At 40.8% G+C, this 21,964-nt stretch overlaps 1 protein-coding gene across 1 annotated transcript in view; it reads right to left on the bottom strand.

Annotated features, from left to right (window-relative positions):
- LOC126304078 (mite allergen Der f 3-like) overlaps window positions 1-21,964 on the bottom strand; it is a 66,851-nt gene that overhangs the window by 21,122 nt on the left and 23,765 nt on the right. Inside the window, exons 3-4 of the mRNA XM_049991791.1 lie at window positions 15,961-16,096; window positions 2,123-2,239 (exon numbers count right to left, since the gene is read on the bottom strand). Of these exons, the coding sequence (XP_049847748.1) occupies window positions 2,123-2,239; window positions 15,961-16,096 (253 nt within the window). The remainder of the gene's footprint in view (window positions 1-2,122; window positions 2,240-15,960; window positions 16,097-21,964) is intronic.

Below are 21,964 nucleotides of genomic sequence, written 5' to 3' on the forward strand. Positions count from 1 at the left end.
AGAAATGATCTAAAGAACATAACTAGAGGAATGGCAAAACGTTACATTGCAAACAACAGATTCTCTGGTGAAGTCCAAGCCCACCAGAATGCAAGAGATGATAAAGAAGAAAGGAGGGTCTCCTAAGACCTAACCATAACATTCTATATTCAGCCTATCATTTACAGTGCTACAGACGGATACTTCTTTTTCCTCCTAAATCGCCTTTCTTTATTTGTGAATGTTTAGAAATGTTTATGTAAGTAGGGATCTGGTTTTATTTATTGTACTTCCCTTTTCTATGTCCCTGCTGTACTTCACCCTGACAATTTTCTACTATCAACACAACGTTAAAATCATGTAGTAGACGAATACTTTTTAGTGTAACTGTAATCAAAACGTGTCTCATTAGTACTAGACATCATTCTTTCAACCTTACATATTAAATAAATGTACATCGTCCGTCTAAAAGTTCTGAGACTGATTTTAATCCTGGTGTATAAATGATGTCACCTTGAACTAACAACTGTAAGCAACAGAAAGGCATTCGACTAGTCATTAGTGTGTAGGGAGTACTAAATAGTGGAAGCGCGGCTATGGTATTTCAGCGTTGTTGTGATACAAATTGCAGTCGAGCAACATTTCTAAAATAAGTGTTCAATACATTCTTCCAGAATGCAAATTTAGTCTCGCACACCATGGCTCCGGAACGAGAACGACACCACCTGGGCGGGTGCGCGTCTTGATTGAAATGCAAAACATGGACAATTCTTTCTGCAACAAACCATCACGGGTGCTAATACTCAGTGTTATCGAAACAAACCTATCACAACACGAATTTCTTCAACGGAACTGTCAATACTAGAAAGATGTAACCGACGTCATCTGAAAAGTATTCCATGGAAGGACTTTTCTGACAGTTTTATGAACGTTCTGCGCGTTGTAATCAAGTTTGGGGACCCTATGTAGAACACCTAAAGCAATGAAACGATTAACTAATGATTTTTATAGGACTGTCGGAGAATGACGCTTTCCACAGTGTGTGCAATGTGTGTGTGTGTGTGTGTGTGTGTGTGTGTGTGTGTGTGTGTGTGTGTGTGTGTATGAACTTGCAGACATTTTTTACACGTCTTATTCTCAAGAAAACTTTTAATGGGCGCATTTCATTTCAGAACAAAAGGACAATGAACGCTCCCATGAAGCTGAGAGGAAATTAACATACGTTACGAATGTAATGCCAGGTAATCTTTCTCTTATACCAAAATCATACTGTAAATTATGAAAAATATTTTCTTCATGTACGAGTAGGACTAGTGCACGAGGGTTCCTTACAATGTATAGAGAAAGTTCATTCATTCTGAGAATTGAGGAGCGACGATTTTTGCTTGTTACCAACACTATTGCCGGTAAGACTTTCGATAATTTTTTAATTTCAATATCGAAGTCCGATAACGAATGAAGAAAGAAAATTTTTTGTGTGATACGAGTAAAAGTTATCTTTCCAGATTATTTTCTTGATGTTTATGGTTGTATACGAAGGGGAATTACCCTACAATTTTCATAAGTGAATTTGTAAAGCCGGCCGATGTGGCCGGTCGGTTCTAGGCGCTTCAGTCCGGAACCGCGCTGCTACTACTGTCGCAGGTTCGAATCCTGCATCGGGCATGGATGTGTGTGATGTTAGGTTTAAGTAGTTCTAAGTCTGGGTGTGTGGTAACCTCAGATGTTAAGTCCCATAGTGCTTAGAGCCATTTGAATCATTTTTGAATTAGCAAGTATTAAAATATATAATATAAACGGCCATATCTTTTGATTGCACTGATATCGACTGACGAACAGATATACCATAATTTTTGAAATATCTTTACGTTGTGAAAGTTCTAAATAACGATCTCAGCTCGATTAACGTAATATAAATAATGTTTACTCCTCGTGTGAATACTTGACAGAATATCATTTTCAACCTTACGTGCAGCTACCGAACTCGGAAAGCTATAGATTCTGGGAGACTAAAAGTGTTTAAAATGTGTAGTATTGCCAATTCAGAAAATACAGAAACTAACACTGTATGTAGAATCGAATGATTTGCTTATTAAGGCGTGTGTTAATTTACAGACGTACAGGAAAGCAGCGCCTGACTCACCGAGAGCAGCCCCCAGCCCATGATGGTGGCGGGGGTGCCGGCCGGCGTGTCCTGCCCCCTGGCTGGCAGCTTGGCCGCCGCCACCGTCACGTTGTCAATCGCCAGCTCGGGCTCCACCTGGACACAGCACACACCACACACACGCCCAGTAGTGCCGAAGGCTAATCTCTACAGGCTGAAGCAACTACATTACATCCAGAAAATAGAGCACTTAGGCTAGCGCTAGTGACAAAATGTAAGGTAAACTTGACACAAGCGTTGGGTGGACGGGTTAAATTACACAGAACAGATGTTATGAAGAGTAGTGATACGTGAATAAAGACTAAATAAATCACAAAGCTGGGGAATACGGAGAACAAGTTGAAACAATTCATCTAGATAATATGAGAAATACCGAAAAGAATCGGGATAATCATCCCATCGGAAGTAAATCATTGATCGCATAGGGACATTTGCATCTGCAAAATGCTGGTAAATATGGGAATTTAACTGAGGAGAATGTTCACGAGACTGCTTACACTACTTGATTTCACAACAATAAAACATGCCATTTCGGGCCACCAGAGGGGAAGAGACTGGGGGAATATAAAAGTTGCTCCTTCCAGAGAAGCTCTTCATGAACTCTTAGAAGAATAATCATCACAAATTATTCCATATATTTTTGTGGAATGGGTACAAGAATGTATTGGTGGTTGATGGTGGCAGGGAAATGGGGTGAAGGTTTAGACGGTGGGTGGAGGGGATGGCGTCGGAGGGGGGCAGTAATAAGCTGTATTCCAGTTCTAATTGTCGTCACACCTTCCCTCCAGCAAGTTCCCCCTCTATCTTTCACGGAAATTTAACCTATGCGTCGAATTTATCAGGTCACTTTCTGTGTCTTTGCTGATGACATGATTGTTTGAAATACATTTCTTTGCCACAGTTATTTATTTTGTTTCAATGGCCAATAACTATACAGTACATTAATTAAATAACACGAATTATGAAAAACACCTGTTACCTTTTATTTACTCCCATCATTGACCACCTGCATGTATGTTAGCTTTTTATCGTACGTCACCACGATCTATGGCATTATTTATATTTATGTTTAGAATTGAAGTATAAGCTTCATACTCAAAAACTTCCCTCCATTTCCTTTTTCTTATTTTCAATGTTAATATGTTTGATCTACATCCGCCAAGACAGCAGGGAGCGTAAAATCGATCGCCTCCAGAACACGGAGAGAAGTGTCCGCTCTCGATCGAATCTGCCTCCGTGATTAACGATGGGGGGCGGTGTGAACGCCAACCTGGATTTGGTTCCTAGGCACCTTCCTACATCCATCAAGGTAAATAACAGACCGTTTCCCACATTCCATCTCAGCTTCATGATACACAAACAGTTCGTAACGCTGTGTTACATTTGGCCACGCCGTTACCCTAGACACAGACAGCAGGCCTACACTGTGCCTTCCTAGGGTAGTTACCAGTAGTGACGACCCCTTATTAATATTAGCCACCAAACGTTGTGGTTGGTTCAGTGCGAAACAGAAGAACTACCATATCAGCTCAAGCCTGGCATTAGCTGGATAAAAGTCACTAGAAGGAAGGAACGTTGCTTCATCTATTTTTTGTTCCGATGTAAACAGGCTCAAATGGCTCTGATCACTATGGAACGTAACATCTGAGGTCATCTGTCCCCCAGAACGTAGCGCTACTTAAACCTAACTAACCTAAGGACATCACACACATCCATGCCAGAGGCAGGGTTCGAACCTGCGACCGTAGCTGTCGCGCGGTTCCATACTGTAGCACCTAGAACCGCTCGGCCACTCTGGCCGGCCGATGTAAACAGGATGTCGGCTGAGAGAACATGAATAAAACCGTTGTTGAGACATACGACTGTTGGATTTTTAATATATCCCGTGTCCCACATCTACTTAAGTACTCGACAAGTCACTGTTCAGCTCGTGGCGGAGAGTAACCTGTACCACTATTAGGCATTTCCTTTCCTGTTCCATTCGCAGATACAGAAAGTGTACAACGATTTTCTACGTGCCTTCATGTGAGCTCTAATATCCTCGTATCTTTTCTTCGTGGTCCTTACGTGAAACGTATGTTGCCGGCAGTTGAACCATTTCGGTTCTCTACATTTCCCCAATAATGTTCCTCGAAAAGGACGTTGCCTTCCTTCTGTGTTCCCCATTTCAGTTACTGAAGCATCTCAGCAATACTTGTGCGTTGATCGAACCTATCGGCAACAAACCTAGCAGTTCGCTTCTTAACAGCTTCGATGTTTTCTTTTATTCCGACCTGTTGAGGATGGAAAGAGTCGAGCTGCCCTCAAGTACAGGTCGTACTAACGACGTATATGCGGTCTCTTTTACACATGAACAATACTTTGTCGGCCGGGTGGCCGAGCTGTTCTAGGCGCTACAGTCTGTAAACACGCGACCGGTACGGTCGCAGCTTCGAATCCTGCCTCGGGCATGGATGTGTGTGATGTCCTTAGGTTAGTTCTGTTTAAGTAGTTCGAAGTTCTAGGAGACTGATAACTTGAGAAGTTAAGTCCCATAGTACTCAGAGCCATTTGAACCACTTTTAAACAATACTTTCCTGAAATTCTCCCAATAAACTAAAACCAATCATTTTTCTTTCCCACCACAAACCTAACATGGAGGATCCATTTCATATTACTTTGCAACGTGATGTCCAGACATTTAAACGCTGTGACCGTGTCGAGCATGAGACTACTAATGATGTATCAATATTATGGGTTTTGTTTCTCCTATTCACTCTCATTAACATAGATTATTTGTACTTTTAGATCCAGCTATCCTTCATCACATCAGCTGGAAATTTAGTCTCAGTCATCAGAGTGTGGTTTCAGAGAGTGGTTTCAGTTGCCTGAGTCTGCCGTCGAGTGTGTGTGTGTGTGTGTGTGTGTGTGTGTGTGTGTGTGTGTGTGTGTGTGTGTGTGTGTCCTTTATTGTTGACGAAGGTCGTAAATGCCGTAAGCTTTAATTGTGGGAGCCTTATTATTGTGCCTATTTACAACTCAGCGTCTCCGCTATATAGTAAGTAGTAACATTTCTTTTCATAATGTTATTAAATTCCATCCTGGATTTTCCATTGTTTGATCATCATGTATTCTCCTACACTTGCACAACTGGGACACCTTGTCGTAAACAACGGTGTCATCAGCAAACAACCGCAAATTGCTGTCTAACCTGCCCACCAAACCATTGATGTATATAGAAAACGGTAGCGGTTGTGTCACACTTGCATGGGGCACTCCTGACACCCTCGTCTCTGATGACCACTCGCCTTTTAGCACAAATACCTGGCACTATTACTTAAGAAGTTTTCGAGCTATCACGCGTCTGGGCACGTATGGGTATGTTCAGCGTAATACCCGTTCCATTGTCATCATATTCACACATGCAAGTACCCTGACGGAAATGTTACACCATGAAGGTGTTGACCGTATGTTACGAAATTGATACTCTTATGTCCGTTTTAGATGTAGATTAAAATTTCATCCTTTTCCGAAATTACTTCTAGTACTTTTACTACAGATAAAAGGTTTTCTTACAGTCAGTGTGAGTAGGCTACATGATGGTTTTGGTAGGGGTCCAACGTTACTGGTACCTTCCTTGTGGAACACAGATCACAGCATGCATAATGGACGAGCAGAAGCAGTATCACAATCTTTCTTATTTCGAGAAATGCTGAATTACCAGCATGAGCGACATGGCGGTATCATACCGACAGATGGCAGACATGGTCTGTAACGGATCAGTGTTACATATGCTATAGCAACTTATTAATGTTATTACAATATGGTTGGCAATGGGAACGGGATGTCATAAGATGATTGTATAAGTAATTTGTAATTTGCTATTGTTGACTTTATTATACTGTTAGACACATGGGTGTTTTCAAACAATCAAATTTGTGAACGTCTGTTCGTTTACTGGGGAAGGAATAATTTTTTATAAAGGAAAAATTGTTATTCAACTACCGCAAAAGGGAAGCCAATACGCTTGTTAACTGCCAAGCTTTTCCGCTATGGTTTCCGTTTCTGACTCGCAATGTCTACGGAAGAAATGGACAGTACGCTGACTCGGCAGACAGTGGCACTGTAGTGTTAGCAGCTGGCCTAGTCCTTTCCGCTTTTAGTATGCTTTTTCTTTGAACGAGGTGTGCGGCAGAGAGACAGGTGGAGAGAGCAGCCAGTCCGTAGTGTTTGATTAAGGTTCACGTAATAATACCTTCTACTAAATTTTGATGTTTCGTGTTATTAATAACGGAATTTATGGAGAAAGGCGATAAGCAGCACTTTTGCATAACGATTCGTCTCGTGGAAATTGTAGCCGTAGATAAAAGATAATACCACGCAAAATTTTAGAGTTGCAAGAAGTGCACTATCTTTTATTCATGAATGATTTCAAAGGGTGGATGGTATGGCGTATCTGATCTGTGCATATCGTATGAGGCGTGTAGATACTGTGAAAGCACTTTTGCTCCTTATTCTCAACCTCACTGCGTCTAAAAAGCGAGCTGCTGGCAGTTTCTTTCGTAATTAGACTTGTATTAGGAGACACAGTACTTTTTTAACAGAAACTATAGTGACCGGTTTTTTTTAGAATAATAAAGTAATAATTAATTTTCAACGGTGTTATTTTGTTTTTTCAAGTGTCTGATATATACTTACCTTAAATCCTATCCTAAAATATTGTTAATTGGGAAATAAATGGCAGTTAACATAAGAATTATGTAACTTATTTATTTAAGAAAGTAGGTACATGCAATATTGATGCGTTGCATTGTAACAGAACTTGATTAACATAATTTGCTTAGTTTCTCAAGACGAAATTGAATTCATTCTGATAATAATAACTATTTTTTTGTTTTTAAATAGTTTTTAAAGTGATTGTGGAAAAGAGGGAAGTTGGATATTATGAGTTTCATTCTGGTACTAAAGTTGCAATTGTTAAAAGAAAAATTAATTAACTATTTCAATAAAACGATGAACAAAAGTGTTATTAAAATTTGTCACCTGGGGACAGATAACCGAACTTAGAAGGTGTTATTACTAATTATCAGAACTAAATTAATCAAAGGATGTTTGTATTGGCTCCTGTGTCATTATTAAATGTTGACATCGTCTTTTACTGGACGATAATTAAAGGCGACAGTGAAATGTAGTATTAAATTTCCACTAACTCTTTTTGAGTAATTACAATATCCTTAACAATACTCAAAGAGGTTTACACATGGTTAACATTTAAAAAGAGATTTAATTCAGGTAAAGGCTGTGCATGAATTGTAGATTTTATTATTACCTGTGAATCCGTAGCTAGAAACGATGACAGCACTCAAGATTGCGGCACAGTCACGCTGTTTAGTATACTTGACCAGCCTCTCGTAATAAGACAATAAAAGGACGCGATATTTAGGAACATAGTAGAGGTTTGTAGGGTCGTTCTAAGTTGGCTGAGTGCAATGACTGCGAAACTATTGGTGACAAGGTTAACGGTATTGTGCGTCAAGAAACTGCCGGAGAAAATGACTGGAAGGTGAGTTAGACTCTCAAGTTGCTATGTGTTATTTGTTAACACCATATCAATGGTATGATTGCCATCGAACTTGACTGTGGTGTAGTGCCCGACTCAGTTTGGATATTGATAGTCGGTGACATTCAGCAATGAGTCTCATTTCTGTTTGTGGCGGTCGGATCGACGCCAATGCATTTCAGTTCCTCTAAGGATGTACTGACTGCCATAAGGAATGCAGAAGTTGAACAGACAGATATACAAGGAAGGTAACTGTGCAGGACCCTTGGCTGATAGAAGTAATTCAGCTGAACGACCAACGAGAGAAGTTGGTCTTTCAGGGAAAGACAGAAGTACTACACTATAAGTCATTTTGGAATTTAGTAGAAAGGGCAGAGAGGACAACGTGAACTGACTGCAAGCAAAACGCGAAGAAATGGAAGACAAACTGTCGTCGGAAGGAATGATTCAGCGTAAATAAAAGTCAAAAATGATTTCAGCGGCATCAGAAGCAAGGGTGTCAACATCAGTAGTGCAATGAGAATTCCACTAACAAACGTGGAGGAGAGATTAGATAGGTGGAATGAGTACACTGAAGGTTTCTATGAGGATGAGAACTTGCCTGTTAATGTAAAGCAAGAAGAAATGGGAGTGCAGATTAACATACAGGGTACCTAGTTTTATAAGTTTTCGTTAACTTGGAATTCTTACGATAAAATAATGCTCAAGGGATGGACAACATTTCTTCGTAATTTTTGAAATCGTTAGGGCACGATACAAAAACTTCACTATTCAACTTGATGCGTAAAATATTTGAGACCGGACACATACCATCAGCTTTCCGGAAAAGTATCATAGTTACAATCCGGAAGACATCATGGGCTGGGTCCGAGTATTATTTCACATTGTGGTTAACAGGTCATGCATCCAAACTATTGTTAAGATTAATATACGAAAGCATGAAAAAATTAGGATCTGTTGGATTAAGATCACTTTCGATTTCGGAAAGACAAAGACACCAGAGAGGTATTTCTTACGTTTCAATTGATAATGGAAAGAAGACTTGAGAAAAATCATTACACTTTCATAGTATTTGGTGACCTAGGAATAACAAATAATGTAAAATGGTGCAAGACGTTCGCAATTCCAAGAAAACGAAAGTATACAACAACCAAGAGAGAACGTTAAGAATGGAAGAGCAGAAACTAGGTTCTGGGAATCAAAACGTGGTCCACGTAGGCACAAATCTGTTTGAGCAGAGTACGCCCTACTTTGACGGCGTTTGCGTTCTAAAAACGTTTCCAGACCGTGAATCCCCACAAAATTAAAATGTTAACAACAACGAAGAGCTCGGATTAAAATGGGTGTAAGGCAGAGAAGCAGTTTTTAGACTGTATTGTTCAGCCTATGTATTAAGAAGCAATGAGGGAAATAACTATAAGGTTCAAGACTAGGATTGATGTTCAGGATTTCAGTGATAATGTTCACTGATAACATTGCTCTCCCCAGTGTAAATGAAAACGAAGTACGGGTCCTGTTGAACGTAATCGACCCCGTAATGAGTACAGAAGGAAGACGAAGGTTCCGATTAGTAGCAGAGATGACACTGCCAACTTCAGGTTAACTGAAGAAGCATTGCAAGATCTTTTGATTAAAATGAACAGTTTAATTAGCAAGAGTGTGGGTTAACAGTAAATCGAAGAAAGATAAAAGGAATAAGGAGTAGCAGAAATAAAATTTGCGGTAAATTTAACTTAAAAGTTGGCACTCGAAGCAGACAAAGATAAGGAATTCTGCTGACCTGGAATCAAAATAACACAGGAAGCACGATGCAGTGGGGACGTAAGCCGCGGACTAGGACAGGCAAAGAGGGTATTCCTGGCCAAAAGTCTACTTGAGCAAGCAATTGAGAATGACGTTTGTAGTATAGCACTCTATGGTAGTGATTCACGGACTGTGGGGAAACTGGAAAAAAAGGAATCGAAGCGTTTTATGTTTGATGCTATAGGAGGATGTTGATAATTAGATTCACTGCCGAGATAAAGAGTGAAGTTTCCGCGTAGTATCAGCGAACACAGAAACATGCGATAAATCCTTAAAAGCAGACGGGGCAGGATGGTAGGACATGTGTTAATACATCAGGGAATAACTTACATGATACTAGAGAAGCTTAAGAGCGTGGAAGCTGTAGGGGAAAACAGAAATTGCGACACACCCAGCAAATAAGGATGCAAGTGTTGCTGTGAAGTTAGAGATTCGCAGAAAAGAGGAAGTTCATGGCGTCAGGCATAAAAACGGTCACTCAAAAACAAAGCGTTAAATTATGGATCGCTACTTACTTTTTCAGCATTCTCTGTTTCTGGTGATGTATAAATATACTGGTGTCCAAAGTTAAGGCAGCAAACCACTAATGCCCCGTCCTGTGTCTAATTCACGAGATGATCATACAGTCAACGGATGTCTGTACGATTATGTACTGCACGGAAGATGTCATTCCGGTCAACGATCAACCATGCCAACAATGACGTCAAGGCACCTATCAAACGGGGTAGTGATTTCCGGGTAGTCCAAATTCACAATCACGGTGTACACAGTCATAAATGGTGCTGTATGGCACAGTGAAGACACCTATCAGACTCTCTGCGGCGGAGGAACATACGAAGAATGGAAGCAGGACAACCGCAAACTTGTATGGTCCGATGGCTTAATGTCAATCGTTCTGTAGTTCTTCGGGTGTGGCGATAGTTCATAGAGACCGGAACTGTATCCTGAACAGCACATCATAGCCGAGCACGTGTGGCATCAGAAAGAGAGGTCCATTATTTGGCGTAAAGGGCGGCCGTATTGTCTTAGTACTGCACGACAGCTGGCATCTGACTTCGCAGCACCATCTAGAGGTGTTGTATCGGTGCAAACGGTGCACAGAAGGCTTCTGCGGAGTGGCATTTACTATGAGAGACCTGCTGTATGTGTACCTCTGACGCGTTTTAACAGAAGAGAACGTCTAGCGTGGACCCGTCAACGTGCTACCTGGACAGTCGAACAGTGGGCCAATTTTCGTTTCACAAATGAGTGACAATTTGGTCTGGAGAGCGACTCTCGACGGTTTCGCATCTGAAGGGAACGTGAAATACGATTTCGGGACCCAAACATTGTGGAAAGAGACCGATATCGAGAAAAGTCCCTAATGGTGTGAGCTGGTATTATGTTGACTACTGGAACGCCTCATAATGAACTTGTGTGGCTGAATCGGTAAGGTTAGCTCCTGTCAAGTGTCGTGACGATATTTTGGGAGCTCATGTGGGGTTGTTACCAGGTGCTGCGGGACTGGACTTCTTACTGACGGACGATAATGCTGATCTCGTAGAGCACGGTTGTTTGATATTTTCACGGAAACAGATGAATTTGCACGCATCGCGTGCCATGCTCGCTCTCCAAATTTGAATCCCACAGAGCATTCTTGGGATGCACTAGGGACACTTGCATCACGTTAGCATTGGCCAGCCACTCTGCTAGACCTGCGAGAAGCTTTGCTGCACGAGTAGGCCGTAACTACCTCAGCATGAGCCTGAAGATATCACTTACAGCGTGCCCTAACGTTGTCTGGTTTGTGCTGCTGCCAGAGGTGGTCACACACTATACTGAGCACGTTAAGCAGTTGTCGAAATGTGTGTCTAAATCCGTTAAGTTGAAGAACACGAAGAACTTATTTGTCTACCGTTATTCATTTTGCAGTAGTTTATCTTCTTCTGTATTCTTTACATTGCTTCCACTTTACTTATCCTGTTTATACTGTTTCGTGGGAAATAAACACAAATTCGCAAATTTCTTTTTGTTGCTTTAATTTTGGACACCAGTGTACATGTCAGATATGAAACCAATAGAGAGCAGCTTTCATAACCTATCCTGTATTTATTGCATCTCTAGAACTCTTCACAGGGTGATTCTGTAAGTGGTTCACAATCATGAAAGCATTTATTCGTAATGCAGTATTCTTATGCGCTTGAAAAATGGATTTGAACTGGTTGTAATATAATATTCGGAAACACAAAGAAATGGGTTCTTTTCCAATGACCCAGTGGAAAGAAATTCTATTTGCTCTTATTCATAAAAGTAACATCAGATTCCAGTGCCCTGTCAAACAATGTTGAGATTATAGAAGCTTCAGTCCTTATATTACAAGCTGTGTTTGTTGTCAATAAGTAGTCACATACACGTATTCGCCAGAGCCCTGAATACCTTTCAGTAGTCTAACTTATGCAGAATCACACACTATACTTTCTAAAAGAAATGGACTACAGAGCGAAGGTAGTTCCTTGTGGAGTGTATCTCGTGTTGAGACATGGTCTGAACCGTCCTCTGCACTCCACCTATCTCCACAGCGGCGTGTTCCCGGCAGGTTCAGCGTTTCAGCAGTGCTATGGCAGTCTTTATATACTCCCTTGTCATCTGCCGTAAACTGAAAAACATGTACAAATCATGGCGAATAGGAGTTAAATTAATAATAACTAAATAAAATATTCTTTCTCCATATCCTAATAGCCTCATAAGATGTACCGGTTATCAATGCTTGCTTCTCTATAAGAAATGCATCTAACGTTCCTTTCTCTGTCTCTGGTGTGCTTGAATTAAAGTTAAGCACAACGTGAAAAATATCTTGGTTCACGAACTTAATAAGTACAGAGAGTCGGCCGGTGTGGCTGAGCGGTTCTAGGCACTTCAGTCTGGAACCGCGTGACCGCTACGGTCGCAGGTTCGAATACTGCCTCGGGTAGGGATGTGTGTGATGTCCTTAGGTTAGTTAGGTTTCAGTAGTTGTAAATTCTATGGGACTGATGACCTCAGATGTTAAGTCCCATAGTGCTCAGAGCCAACATACATAGGAAGACATCGCAATTGAAATCAAACCTTATCTCATATAAGGTGGTGCTGTCACAAACACCTCAACAGGTTTTACGCACAAAGTACCCCAGAGCAGAAAGATAGCAAATCATGGTTACTCTCAATGCATCCCATTTGGTATGATTTAAACATGATTGATAGAGCGAATGTGACGATTTAGTAGTACCAAGGTAGCTGTGTGGCAAATTGTGGCTCGTTTTTCGCTCATTCCACAATTTGAGAAATTATTTTGCAGAAATCATCAGAGAACTCGAAAACTGCGTGTCGTACACGAGAAGCCAAAAATATTCTTTTTTTCGGTAATGCTGCCGAAAGCCTGTAAAGTCTTTCTGCTTGCCGTTATCCCACACGGTGTAATGTTACACAGGTTTTCACATCTAAATACTGTATAACGACGAACGCCGTCGCTACATGTCCGATGAGGTACTGCAGCGTCCCTTGTAAACACCACACAATCGTGGACAATCGTTGCCTCACGTGGGACCCGTAAACAATGTGTTTGAATGTACTGCCGTTTCGAATAAAACCATTTCCGCATTGTCCTTCAGGTCAGCTCGTTCAACAGTGCCTTTTATGCTCCTTGTGTATCCGATACCGACGCTGCGGTTGACACAATGTTAATGTAACGCTTAGACCAGAGGCTGTTCCTGACAACAAGCAGATGTTACTTGTGCATAAATAGCCGAAAGTATTTACTTGAGCTATACATCAAAGATCTTTAACAGAAATCCAGTCACAAATAAATCTGACAACACAGCCTGCAATCGGGAACGTAGTCGCCATGTTGTGATTCATGTAAAAATTTACTGAAACAAAAAAAAAAAATGGCTCTGAGCACTATGGGACTCAACTGCTGTGGTCATTAGTCCCCTAGAACTTAGAACTACTTAAACCTAACTAACCTAAGGACATCACACACATCCATGCCCGAGGCAGGATTCGAACCTGCGACCGTAGCAGTCCCACGGTTCCGGACTGCGCGCCTAGAACCGCGAGACCACCGCGGCCGGCTACTGAAACATACAGCATATCTATAGAAGAAATCATTGACAAAATTATTTTCCATATGTTGTTTGGTATTCGTAGGAAATAAAGATCACTCAATAGCAATAATATTTGAACATTCGTTTCATGAAGAGTTACGAGTAGACTTCTGAAGAAACATAAAATATCGTTTTGGACCTTCGTTTGCCAACTCTAAGTGGTATGGACTCAACAAGCCGTTGGGAGTCCCCTGCAAAAATATTGAACCGATGCTACTTCTATGGCAGTCCATAATTTCAAAAGTGTGCGGGCTTTCGTGAACGAACTGACCTCTCGATTACCGTTCGATTATTATTCGATAAAATTCATGTTCGGCTATACGCAGTTGTCCAGAATGCTCTTCAGATCGGTGACATGGCTCGTTGTCATCCATAAAAATACATCACTGATTCGGAACATGAAGTCCATGAACGGCTGCAAACGATCTCTAAGTAGCCGAACATAACCATATAAACACAGCCCTCACCATTATGGAACCCCCACTAGCTACCACAGTACTTTATTGACAACCTGGGCCCATGATATCATGCAGTCTGCACATCAAGCGAACCCTATCATCACCCCTTAACAACAGAAATCGGCACTCATCCGATGAAGCCACTGTTTTCCAGTTGTCTAGGGTCCAATCGATATGGTTACGAGTGCAGGAGAGGGGACGAAGGTGACGTTCTGTTGCGAAAGGCTCAAGGCTCCCGCTTCGGTCGGCAGCTGCCACCGCCCATTAACGCCCAATTTCACCGCACTGTCCTATCGGACACGTTCGTCGTACGTCCCACATAGATTTCTGTTGTTATTTCACACAGTGTTCCTTGTTTCTCAGCACTGAAAACTCTACGCTGTTCTCGATCGTTAAGCGAAGGCGGTTCGTCCACTGCGTTGTCCGTGTTGTAATGCCTGAAATTTGGTGTTCTCGGCACACTCTCGACGCTGCGGATCTCAGGATACTGAATTCTATACTATTTTGAAAATGGAATGTCCCATGCGCCTAGCTTCAACTATTATTTCGCGTTCAGAGTCTGTTTATTCCCGTCGTGCGGCCATAATTAGCTCCATCTAATAGGTGCTTATCGCTATCCCATGACATTGTATGTCCCAGGCCTTAATTTTCAGCTCACCATATGTCACTTCGTGTGATGTCCGGTTTCAGATAATCAGGTACAGCGGCAAAATTTCTTTCATCATATCAGCTAGCAACGCACTGCTCCTGTTGGAGTCTAACCACATCTCTATGAAACTTCCCAGAACTTCACGTTAACATTTCTCTTACTTTTTACGGAGGCTGAGCAAACCAGAAAACTAATATAAAAATTCGAAATATCTTGCTATGTAATTTTTGTTACAGTTGTGAAATAAAATTAGCCTCCTTGAAACTGACCTACAGGACACTGCTATCAAATGCCATTACAATTGTTAAGAAACGCCAGCCAGTAGGGAGAATTACAAATGCATAAAAAGATTGTTACGTCTCAACAGTCATGCATCGCTTGTTTGCCACTAACGGCCGCTATAATTTTTACAGGACAGCTGAATATTATCTGTAAATATATCAGTGATGCTAATGAAAACTAATGAAAACTTAGGAAGCACAATGTCGAATTGAACTTAACTCTAAATACGTACTGATACGTCTCAGCGAAATATAAAACTAGCTATTGATATTTAATAGTACACAGTGCACGACAATGAAAGCTGAAATGTATGTTGCAGGAGCAAGAATTAGCTAGAAAGAGACTTAACTATCTCTTGGGAGGCAGCAAATAATGTATTGGTGAAGCGAATCTTAAGTCGAGGGTGAGCACTCACTCACCGCAATAGAAACAGAATACATATTCCGTTGGTATAAACTGTGTGCAATGATAGCAACGTGTAAAGCGGGAGGCTTCGTGCAATGCACCACAGCTAGGGATTTGTGTAAAAGCAAGTTCAGTAGGAATACTGCTAACAACTGTCATTGTAAGTTCATGCCAATGAATCTAAGCAATAAATCCCATTTGAACCAGAACGGCTGGAGCTTCGCAGTTTATTACAATGGGTATGACACCATAATACCAAGTTGATCACCACTTGTTGCAAGTGAGACTTATTTTAGACGAGAGGGTGGGGGATTTAATATAGACAATAAAATCGAATAAATCGCTCAAAAAATGAAAATGTTCCCAGCCCTACACAAAGGATTGGTAATGATAGTTGCTACAGGTGTACATTTTCCGTCCCTGCCGAGACCCTCAACACAGGTCGTCAGAGTCAAATTCTGATTGTGTCTTGAAAATAATAACTGAGTCTGTCTCAAACATTTCTGATGATACTAAAATTGCTCTGAATAACGTTAGATATGATCAAGTGCGAAATGTACCTTTATGAGTGCGATGTCATTGACATAGCCATCTCTTGGGTTGTAGTCAGGGTTGATTACCACCTTTGTGACCGTATGCAAGGAGCCTCCAGACGTCTGATCCACTGTACCAGCCAGGATTGTCAGGTTTTCTGTGCTGAAACAAGTACACGCTGAAGTTTACATTTCTGTAATATTACAAGTGTATCTTGAGATTCCTTTCCTAAACAGCGACACACTGTGTAACACGTGTATATTTCTATTGTCTATTGCCAAATCACAATTTATTAAATATGTTTATATTTTATTAATAGGATTAAGTAGGAATAATTAATATTTGTAATATTGGAAATAATTGTTGTAGCAGGGAATGTCTGCACCAAACTATTGTTGACAAGAGATACAGCAAATTATATAATTTTAAAAAGGGCGGGAGAGACCGAGTATGGATACATTTTAAGAAAAGAGCGGGAAAGACCGCGCATTGATACATTTTGTAATGGTAGCAGGGATTGTCTGCACCAGAAAGCATTGTTGGCAGGAGAGACCGCACTTAAGCGTTCGTAGGAAGTCAGTAAGTGAAGCGAGTCGGTAGCAGGTCTGAAGCGAGAGGTTGAGAGGAACAGTGTGCCTGCCAGCCACCAGCTATGATTTACAAGAGATTATAAACGGATGTACAGAGACATCAACTAACTATTATCATAAGAGGAACTAATAATATTGAATTATTTTCTTTGCGAAACTCAAGACTACGGACGGTATGTTTGCGCAATGCTAGTTGTAAGATTATTGTAAAAAGTAAGTCCCATTTGAACGTTTGTAAAATCATTTCATTACCAACAGTAAATACATGAAGCGTTTTCAGAATATAATTAATTTTTGCCAGCAATGTTGCATTACTGATTATAATCCATCCCAAAAACCATCAGCGTAAAACTTTGCAAAAAATTTATTGTTGTCAAAAGAAAGTATAACTATGAATTACGTAACTTCAGTCAAATTAATTAAAGAATAACGACAACTTTGCTATTAAATAATAACGTCAGCTTTAGTAATAAATAGAGCCACTTATTATGACAGCCCACCAGCAGTTAATATAGTAAACCAGAGTAAGTATATTCATGTCACAATTCGATGTAGCAGTCAGATGGCGATCCAGTAACAGTAAGAAAGGTAAGGAACAGTTTTGGGTTATTGTAGATAACGACTGAGGGCCACGACGACGACACATTCTACGTTTCGTCGAAATAATCAGAAAATCAGTTTTAATAAGCAGCAATTAAATTTGTATGCGAAGATTGAGAAAGAGAAAAAATTTCAAAGGGAAGATTTCATTTTTATTACTAAGCAAGAGATAGAAACTCTAAGGAAAGGTTTCATAGTTTACTGAAAAGGGAAGGCTATCATTAACAAAAGAGGTATAGAGGAGACGGGAAGGCTTCAACTGCAAGGACAACGTATTCACCCACATCAATGAGTTAGGAGTAAAACTCGCTATCTCTGCGACGCGAGGCAGCCGAGATACACTCAGACAGGAGAAGTTGTGAAAAGATTGGTAGTTTAGACAATTCAGTTACAATGACCTGTTTTTTGATAAATTTTCTCCTACCTTTTAGCGCATCCCAAATAGGGCTACAATAAAGTAGTAGTACTAGGCTCTGACCGGCTTACAAAGAGGATTGTGACATATTTTTCCCGATAAATAATTCAGGTCGAATAATTCAGGTCGTTCGGATACTTTTGAAGACAGTCCAGATGGGCCTACAATGGAACTGGCACATGAATTTTAGTATTAGTTCATCACTGGAGGAAAGGAAAGCGTTTTGTGACGCATTTTTCAAATTAATAATTCGGGTCATTCGGGTACTTTTGAGCATATACGACATGGGGCCGCACTGTAATTGCCTCTTGCATTTTAATACTAGGGTCTTACTGGAGGAGAACGGACAGGTTGAACACCATGCCGTGTGCGTGTGTGTGTGCCATATACAATGCATATCTTTGACCATGACATCATTTTAATATTGTCCATTAGTACGCGAGTTGCGAGAAAAAGGAAAGTATTCGCTGGAATTACCATCGTCTTTCTTCGATTTACTCTGAATCTACATTCTGCGATAATTCTCGCACTTGTGAGCTATTGAAGTGCTTGAAATTGTGTGGATGATATTTTTCAGAAAGTCATATGTTATGCATCTAGACTCATACATTCTACACACCAATTTAAATAGTCAGCTTTTTTTTGCCATTTCCCTCAATTATTTTAGAAATTCTGATGGAATGTTATCTATTCCTTCGACCTTATTTGATCTCAGGTCCTCCAGAGCTCTCTTAAATTCTGATTCTAATACTGGATCCCATTTCTCTTCTAAATCGACTCCTGCCTCTTCTTTTATCACATCAGACCGATCTTTCACATCATAGAGGCCTTCAATGTTCTCTTCCTACCTTCCCGCTCTCCTCTCTGCATTTAACAATGGAAGTCCCTTTCTCCTTTGATGTTACCACCGTTGCTTTTAAAGTCATAGGAGGTTATTCTGACTTCCCATTGTGCTAAGACAGCCCTTCCAACAATGATTTCTTTTTCGAATTCTACACATTCTTAATGCAGCCATTTCGTATTAGCTTCCCTGCACTTCCTTTTCATTTCTTAAGTTTTCCATCACCTCGAATCCGAGAGTTCCGGAACCTGTACAGAAAATTGGAATAGAGATCAGCGTAAACATCATTTCCGCCCTTTTTGTTGCTCATGAAAATCACACATAAGCAGCCCTTTTCAATCTGTCCCAGGCATTTTCGATAGGGTTCACGTGTGGAGAACATGATGACCACTCTAGTCGAGAGTTGTCTTTGTCCTGAAAGAAGTAATTAACAATATGTGCACATTGGGGACGCAAATTGTCGTCCATCAAGACGAACGCCTCGCCATTACGCTGCCGATATGGTTGCTATCGGTCGGAGGATGGCACTCAAGTATCGTACAGTCGTCTCTGCGCATTCCATGACCACCAGCGTACGTCGGCCATACATAGTGCCACCCCAAAACATCAGGGAATTTCCACCTTGCTGCACTCTCTGGACAGTGTGTCTGAGGCGTTACGGTTGACCGGGTTGCCTCCAAACAAGTCTTCGACTATTTTCAGGTGGAAGCCACATGCGACACTCATCGGATGCCAATTCTGAACGGTCCATTCGGCATGTTGTTGGGCCCGTCTGTGCCGCGCTGCATGGTGTCGTGTTCGCAAAGATGGACCTCGGCATGGACGTCGGGAGTGAAGGTGCGCATCATGTTGCCTATTGCGCACAGTTTGAGTCGTAACACGACGTTCTGTGGCTGCACGAAAAGCATTATTCAACATGGTGGAGTCGCTGTCAGGGTTCCTCCGAGCCGTAATCTGTAGGTAACGGCCATCCAATGCAGTTGTAGCCCTTGGACGGCCTGAGCGAGGCATGTCATCGACAGTTCCTGTCTCTCTGTATCTTCTCCATGTCAGAACAACATTGCCATTCCTGGAACAAAGTAAAAATGCGGTCGCCATCGAACCGCGGTATTGACCGTCTAGACATGGTTGAACTACAGACAACACGAACCGTATACCTCCTTCCTGGTGGAATGACTGGAACTGATAGGCTGTCGAACCCCCTCCGTCTAATAGGCGCTGCTCATGCGTGGTTGTTGACATCTTTGCTCGGGTTTAGTGACATCTCTGAACAGACAAAGGGACTGTGTCTGTGATACAATATACACAGTCAAGGTCTATCTTCAGGAGTTCTGGGAACCGAGCTAATGCAAAACTTTTTTTGGTGTGTGTGTTTCTGTATTACTGAATTTCCATGAACGTTTTTGTACTTCCTTCTTCCTTCGATCAATTAAGGTATTATTTTTCTTACCTATGGTTTCTTAACAGTTACGCCCTTTGTACCTATGCATTTCTTTGCAACTTCCCTCTTTGCCCTTATTAGAGATGTCCATTCCTCTTCAACTGTGCTGACTACTGAGCTATTCCTTATTGCTGTATTTATAGCCTAAGAGAACTTGAAGAGTATCACGTCATGCCATAGTACTTCTTTATCCTACTTCTTTGTGTATTGATTGTTCCTGATTAAACTCTTGAACTTTAGCCTACTTTTCAACACTTCCATATTGTGATCTGAGCCTAGATTTGCTTCTGGGCACGAGACGGCATGTCGAGCACACTAGCATATGCCGTATCGCACGCACTTGCTGCTCACCAATGCTTCCGTTAGATGGTCAGCAGAATATGTTACCGTCGTTTCCAAATATTGTCTCTTATGTTACATGCGATAAAAATATCTTTTACTTCGTCATAGCGGCACAAATCGGCAACCAGATGATATTCTAAAACAACGAAACCAGTTGTGACACAGTAAATCTGTACTAACAGAGTTGTAGTCGTTTTCATTAGAAATTAACATCAGTGGAAGTTGGTTGTAGAGGACAGTATTATCTACAACATATCTCATGTACAGATAGTGAGTCTGCAAACGATCATATTAATAGATTCAGTCAGACCAATTATTTTATGAATATTGACGTTCAAAGACAACAGTTTCTCACTAAAGTACTGGGAAAGAAACAGTCGCATGAACAAAGGAGCAAAAGTCTCAGTCAACGCACTGTGCTCGTTAAAACGTTTATTGTTTTCAAAAGGTACTGTAATTCTTCCTGGCTTTCAATAATAAAAACAACGTCATTAACGAATAATATCACCGACTTTTTTTCGCTCTCAATGACAGTCAAACTCAGAAAATTTCTTTTATTTCCACCACTACTTTCGATATACAGTTGAACTATGTTGGTGAGAAAGTTCATTCTTTTTCTAAACCTATTTTAATCTGAGCCGTTGACGCTTGGTCTTTCTTATTGTACCGTCTTGGTTCTTGTACACATTTTATATTACCCGTTCGTCAATAAAGCGTAAACAAATTTCTCTGGAAATTTAAAAAAATCCCTCGCCAGTTTACATTGTCGTCTATCTGATAACTTTACCATGATTAAAATCAAACTAATCGCCATCTAACAGATCCTCAGTCTTCGGTTCCGTTACTATGTACGTTATTTTTGTCAGGAACTGCAAACAATGATCTGGTAAACAGATTGTGCCATAGGTTTCACATTTATCTGCCTCTGCTAGCTTCACGATTCTGTTGATGATATTGTTCCAGAAGTCCGATGGTCTGTCTCTAAAAGCATCAATTCTACCCACTCATTCGAATAATCACTTGGTTAGCAGTTCCCTCTAATGAATTTCGAAGGTATGAATGAATGTTTTCTGTTCATTCCTTATTTCTCCGAAGTCTTCCTTGTCACGCTGTTAAACATGTATCTTCTAATGGATGACAGCCCATTTTGTAGCTCTATTCACTGGACACGTTTCCTTGTTTTTATCTATATTACTTCCTCCAAAAATATGGAAACCAAAGAGATTGTAGTAGCAGAGGTGTGTTTCACAGTATTGAAGGTGAACCAGTGCCCACAGATGCTTAGGAATGTATCTGAAAGTCCATGTTTATTAGACATTGTTTTCTTCTTTTGGTCCATGCCAACACTTCTCACAGTAGCCTAGACTACAGTCTTAGCAATAACATTACCGGCACATATCAGAGATATCAGAAAGATTTTCATTTATAACTTTCGACTTGGTCATTTCATGACCAGGGTCCCTTACCTCAAATTGATATGTTTACGCTGCTCTATCCTCCGTAAAAGTTTGTAACATATTCGCGGAAACACTTTTTCAATGCTGAATTTCGTATGTTTTCCAAATCGATTAGCATTTGTTGTTGTATCACGCCAGCAGAAAGGTTTCTCTCTCTCTCTCGTAAAAAACCTCAATGTGCTCTTTACCCTCTATCAACTCTTTCTTCTGCGTTATTAGTTTTGCGCTCTTAAAGTTGTTGCCCTTCCTTTTAATTTTGACGAATGTTATCTTGAATTTCCTACGATCTGAATCTGTCCCGCCGACAGCTATTTACGTTTTATTCATAGTCATCATGAAACCAT

The sequence above is a fragment of the Schistocerca gregaria genome, chromosome 1 (genome assembly GCF_023897955.1).
Source record: "Schistocerca gregaria isolate iqSchGreg1 chromosome 1, iqSchGreg1.2, whole genome shotgun sequence".
In the NCBI taxonomy this organism is placed as follows: Eukaryota; Metazoa; Arthropoda; class Insecta; order Orthoptera; family Acrididae; genus Schistocerca; species Schistocerca gregaria.